The sequence below is a fragment of the Esox lucius genome, chromosome 10 (assembly GCF_011004845.1).
Source record: "Esox lucius isolate fEsoLuc1 chromosome 10, fEsoLuc1.pri, whole genome shotgun sequence".
In the NCBI taxonomy this organism is placed as follows: domain Eukaryota; kingdom Metazoa; phylum Chordata; class Actinopteri; order Esociformes; family Esocidae; genus Esox; species Esox lucius.
The window spans coordinates 25,664,668-25,670,667 of record NC_047578.1 but is presented as its reverse complement, the minus strand read 5'-3'; the positions used below and the strand labels follow the sequence as shown (position 1 = coordinate 25,670,667).

General features: G+C 42.2%; 1 protein-coding gene across 1 annotated transcript in view; it reads right to left on the bottom strand.

Annotated features, from left to right (window-relative positions):
- Window positions 1-294: 294 nt before the first annotated feature.
- The window catches only part of LOC105012782 (TGF-beta receptor type-2), a 32,496-nt gene continuing 26,790 nt past the window's right edge, over window positions 295-6,000 (bottom strand). Inside the window, exons 8-9 of the mRNA XM_010873864.5 lie at window positions 1,728-1,852; window positions 295-1,273 (exon numbers count right to left, since the gene is read on the bottom strand). Coding sequence (XP_010872166.2) covers window positions 1,082-1,273; window positions 1,728-1,852 — 317 coding nt within the window. The 3' untranslated portion in view covers window positions 295-1,081. The remainder of the gene's footprint in view (window positions 1,274-1,727; window positions 1,853-6,000) is intronic.

Sequence of the window (6,000 nt, the reverse complement as noted above, 5' to 3'; positions counted from 1 at the left end):
GGCTTGTGTCTGTTATTTTGGTAGGCTTGTGACAGCACTGGAAATTCTGACGAGATGGAACAGAGCTCAACAGTGCACATGGTTAAATCCACCACAGTCATAAAGTTGGAGTGAATATCCAGTCTATAGGCTTCCACAGTGTAGGTATAGCATGCTGAACACACTATGAGGGACCGGACATGAGCTACCTGAGTTTAGCCAATAAAACAGCAGAGGTCAGGTCAAGGGTAAATGACAGACGGCAAGAGAATGAGAAGTACACAACAAGGAAATGAAAAGGCGCCATGACCAGGGAAGAATACTGAAAGTCTTTAATTAAGGCTTTTAACATGTACATAAAGAGTTTTTTGATAGAGATGCTTAATTGAGTAAGGTTCCCTTCCTTGTCATTAAATGTCCATGTCTTCCAGCAGCCTTTCATTGCCAGGCTAAAACCCCAAGTATGGTAAATCAAGTTCAGAGTCCTCTCAAATGTGATCTCTCTATTTCCTTTATCATCGTTCATTGATAAAATATATACTTTCCTTTATAGCACAGAGTCCCTTTAAGTAAAATATATATGTATTACCATTCATCCAGAGCTTATTTCACAGTCATAGTTTTGCAGTTCATAGTTTTTGAGAGTAGTATTCTCCTGGGTTTATTGGCCTGGAATCATTTTTCTATTTCATAGCACGATCCATTTTTCATACTATGCCTCATAGCTCCATCATCCAGTCCCTTTGTCATCCAATGCCACCATGAAAATTCTTTTAACCCCCCCGCCACACAAAAATGGTATTAGTGTTACCAGTATAGATGGCTCTTTTCTGTTCCAACATGCAAGAAATACATCATTTGGTATGCGTAGCTATTAATAAAGTGCAAACAGTATTTAGTTACGAGGGGTGTACATTTTCCTCAGTCCAGTAATGGCTTTGATCCGGCATTAAAGCAACTGCTGTGAATCCAAAAAAATATATATATGAAACTCTGTTTTCTTTCCAGTCTATTTTTGTTGTCAGCAGCCCACCACAGTCGACTGCTGATGGGAGGGGTGTCCCCACGACTCAACAAATGTTTTTGTCCTAACCCCGCTTTTTTATTTTTCGACCTCGTCGGTCTCTGTCATGGAGACCTCCTCTGGGATCTTCTCCTCAGAGTTGCTGCGTCCAGACAGCTTGTCCAGGTGCTCCATTTCATTGAAGCGTTCGGCCACGCACTGCGCGGTCAGCCTGGCTTCGGGGTCGTGGTCCCAGCACTCGTCTATGGTGCCGCACACCAACTGGATGCCCTGAAGGGGGAGCAGTGGAGCAGAAAGACATGCAGTCAGCAAACGTTCCCAGACTCTGTTCAACAAGGTTTCTCCCTAAACACAGATCTAGGATGAGATTATCCAATCATCCCGTATTCGTAGTCCGGGATGACTTCAACTGGATCCACTTTCTTGTAAAAATTGGCACATAGTATTTGGACAGTAGTAAACAATAAAAAAAACTTTGGTAAATTATTTTAAAAAGGATTTTGAAGCAATAAGGCCAGATAGGCTCTGGTCTATGGCCAGTACACCAATGCCAAGTGCCAGGAAACAGCCTTTAGCTGCGTTCCCATTAATGGTTTCAACAACCCGGTTATGTATGGGATTACAGGAGCGTTCCACACCTGCTGCGAGTGCTTGTGTGTGTGGGCGGGTAAAATGAGTGCATACTGCATGTGACTGCATGATGAATGATGGCCTGGTTACTCACTGGGTGGTTGATCCAGCTGTTTGGGATCTCTGGTCGGCCCCTGTCTCGGAGAACACTGTCCTTCATACTCTCCACACACGGGTGCTCCCTCACTTTACCAAACGGGGGCTCATAGTCCTTCACCTCTGCACACAAACACACACACACACAGTTGTATGTTAAAAACAGGATCCAGTGGGACTCACAAGTAAAAATACCCGTTGTTTCATTATTTAGGTACAGAAGTCTGGTTGTAGGTTTATGAGGAAGGTTACAAGAAGCACGAACAGCACATACGATTGTTAAGTGTATTCAAATGTGGCTATGACCTCACAAAAGGATTGTCCATGTGGGCAGGGGGCAGTAGTGTATCATACAGCATACATAGACTGAAGCATAGACACAATGTCAGAAGACTCATAACTAGTGTTTACAGCAGGGCTCCCTTACAACATTCAGTCTGAGGAAAAACATTTCTGGAGCCGTTTGTTTGGTGGCCCCCAAAAAATAATAAGCAATTCATTCTTTGAACACAAGACGCCCACACAAATAGCATTTGACAAAACACAACTTTCCCTATTTGATTATATTGGGATATGTAATATTTGCAATCAGTTATCCTAAATTAAAATCACTTTGAGCTTATGGCTGGTGATTTGAAAGTCTTTAATCCAACAACGAAAGTGTGTTGTGTATGCTCTGAAAATGTTGGGGCTGAATAACATTTGCCATGCCGTCCCGCCTATTGAGGGACTCTTGTTTACAGGATATGGGGCCAGGGAAAACCTGCTGGAGAGTAACAGTCAATATTATTGCCTTTAGGTCTCAGTGAGAATGAGCTTGAAACAACTCACCAGCTCAGAACTGGCTCAGCGTCAGCTATCTTACAACACAGTATTCAAGATGCTTGTCAAGACCATATGTATTAAATCATGTTTACTCAAGGAGGGATTTCCAAAAAATTGGCTTTGATGATGCAGACGGGAAACTCAGGTCAACAGATTCAAGCAAACTATTTATATTAACATTGATCTGATCTATCCCCTGGGTGGAGAAACAAATCAAACTCAAGCTCACTTTGAAGTGTTTGGCTGTTGTGTAAAAACATTCAAAAAGTCTGAAGGGGGTAACTTAAGTAGCCTGAAGAAAACTATGAGAGAACCGGGGGCTAAAATTTGACTGAAAGTCCTGTTCCAAGAGATATAGACGATTAAAAGAATGGTATGGAAGTAAATTATCCACAAAAGCTCTATTTTGCAAACACATTCTTGTAAAATGACATTTAACCAGCGTGAGAAAGCCTGCTGAAAACAACAGGGTTATTCAGGGGCAGATGGCACTGTGGGATTTGGAAAAACATCCACAGTGAATATCTGCATTGTCTAACAGCTATATTGACTTTGCAAGTAGTTCAGTTATGCCATCGTAAACAGAATATCAAGGGACAACTGAAGACATTAACATTTAAAGGATGTCCATGAAAACCTTTATCAATTCAAAACACAATCCTTCAATCAAACAAAACAATGAGTAGATCCTTTGAGAAGCAGTCTTACAATCCCATGCTTTCTCTTGAAGTTGTTGAGCTATTTCCCTGTACTGTAGAACAGTGCTCAGGCGAAATCTGAATGAACGCCAACTGACAGATGAGAAACTGAAGTTCCCTGCCCATAAGATACGGCTGACAGGAAGCCCAGATGCACACGGACAGGAATCGGGCCCCAGGACACGGCGTGGGCCCAACAGCTGACTACAGAGCTCACTCTACAGGCATTAGCTTCCTGTTTTTGACTAGATTTCCCATGTTGCAGTACTTTACCAAAAAGTAAACCCCAGCCACCATCATTATGTAAGCCAATAGAGAATAAAAATAAAAAAGGTTTTAACGGTTTTGGGATAGGGAAGGGAGCCAACTTCTAAAACAATTGAGCTGTTGTGTTGTTTATGTCCTCGTTGAAAGAACAATGGTTCCTAAAATATGCTACATAGATAGCTTAATCCACACATATGGTCACTTTGTGTTCTCTCATTTCTAAAATGGAAAGAGTAGTCCATGTTGGTTTAAGAGTCAAACTGGTGTTTTTCAGACCAACCATCCACACATTCAATTCTGTAACAGAAAAGACAACAAGATTGTGGTGGTTTGAGGAAATAGAATAAATACTTTAACTGGGTTATGCAATGCAAGTTAAATAAAAAGGATCTAATTCAAAGATCTTTAGAAAAGTATACATCACTTTCCTATGGACTCATACAGCATAATTTACCTGTTTTTGAATTCCTAGTTTTTCCAAAAAATTGTGTTTGGATTGTTCCAGATTGTCCTTACACCTCCACTGATTTTGTTTTGTATTATTCAAATAAAATATATATACAGCTCTGGAAAAAATTAAGAGACCACTGCACCTTTTTCTTTCCTTTCCAAAAAGGTTGAAAAGGAAAGTGAGGTGCAGAAGCGTTCAATTTGCACTGGTCTCTTAATTTTAACCCTTCTGTTCCTCACTCAAAACCTTTCTTATTGACTTTATTGAGCTGTATATTTATTCTAGCATTTTATACTTTTTCAGACAGGGAGCTGGATAAATACTGGGAAGAGAGTTTTTGTTTAAAGAGCAGTATGCTGGAATCCATGCTGCAGCAGTACATGTGCTCTCGAGCCAGCACAGACCCCTGGGCTACCTAATACACTCTTCTACACCTCTCCCTTTAATGGTTTTGAATAAACCCTTCTAGAGCCCTAGGTGACTGACTGACAGGACACTTAAACGGACAGGGTTGAGGTGAGGCTGTGACATCTGTATAGCAGCTGCACTCCCTTTTACTCTAGTCTAACCCAGTCTTTTTTCCCCTCAGGGGAGTGAAGGCATTCTTCCAACATGGTCAGAGCCGTTGTCCCATTCTTCCCTCATGGTAACGCCCTCCTGTTTTTCCCGCTCCTAATTTCAGCCCTGAAAATTATATGGGAGAGTTAGACGTTTTGAGAAAAGAGGCGGGACGCTCTCCTTCAGAGTTCTTTCCACTTTTCTTTATCTTTTTTTCTTTTTTTCTGACAGCGCAGACAGTTTTCCGGGCACAGACAAGTGGAGGGCTGAGACGGGGGGCCTGAAGCTTTGTCCCAAGGGGGATATGTGGCCCGGAGGTTGGCGCCTTCAATTTTCTTCTTTTACGCAGAGGATGTAGGGTGCATTTGGATGGCTTTCGGCTTGCATTGCCCGAGGATGCAACTGACCTGTTAGCACACGCGTTGCTTTCCTGACCGCGCGACAGATCCCAGATCAGACGAAAGCATCTGTGACAAAGTGGCTGGCTGACTGGCTTGGTTAGGTGGCGGTCTGCCAGGCAAGGCGGCGAGACGCTGGGAAGCTGCTCTGACATCTGTCTGGCGAGGCAATGAGGCAGGTGGCAGTTGAGGTAGACAGACAGGGAAGCCAAGGCAACTTCACCTACCCTCTCATTACTGTGATGAAGCAGTGAAATGTGTCAGGACTGTGTGTCGGGACTGAGGAGAAAACAAAGTGAGAGTTTGTGTGTGTGTGTGTGCGTGCGCGTGTGTGCTCGTCTGTGAATGTGTGCTCTCATGTGAGTCGAGTTCTATGCTATCAGTCTGTGTGCATTCTCGGGTGAATAAAGTTTTAAGCTAGCAAGATTGACTGATGGAGCGGGGATTCTAGCAAGGGGAGTTTTAGTGAAAGAGTGTGCTGTGTGTGACATGTAGTAGTGTGTGAGTCAGGCCTGGAGGGAGGGACCATCATAAATTGTCCCTGACTCATAAGCTAGTCATTCTTACTCTTTTACTTCAAGTCAGAGCATTCTCTGCTCTGACATGCACTGAAATGTGGGATAGGTGTGTTCCTTTCTGAATCATGTCCAATCAATTTCAAGGATATCCAAAGGATGCAGAATGGATCAGAGGTCAATTTGTAGAATACTTATGGGTGAGATTTTAGTGATTTTTTAAATATATTGGCACATTTCTAAAAACCTGTTTTGCTTTGCTGTTATGGGATATAGTGTGTAGAATGATTGCAAATACATTTTGTGATCAATTTTAAATTCAGTCTAAGAAAACTAAATTCAGGAGGTGACAACAAAGTGAGAAAGTGAAGGGGTCTGAATACTTTTTGAAGCCAGTGTATATTGAGCACGCACACAGAAATTACACCGGAGAGCTTACGCGCAGAAGATCTGTCAATTTTCTTTTTTCCCTCAGTAGAAAAAAAACTGTCAGTGTAGCACAGTAAATTTATTACAATGAATAAGCAATATCAATGTGGGAGACTAGCTAAATTCCAAC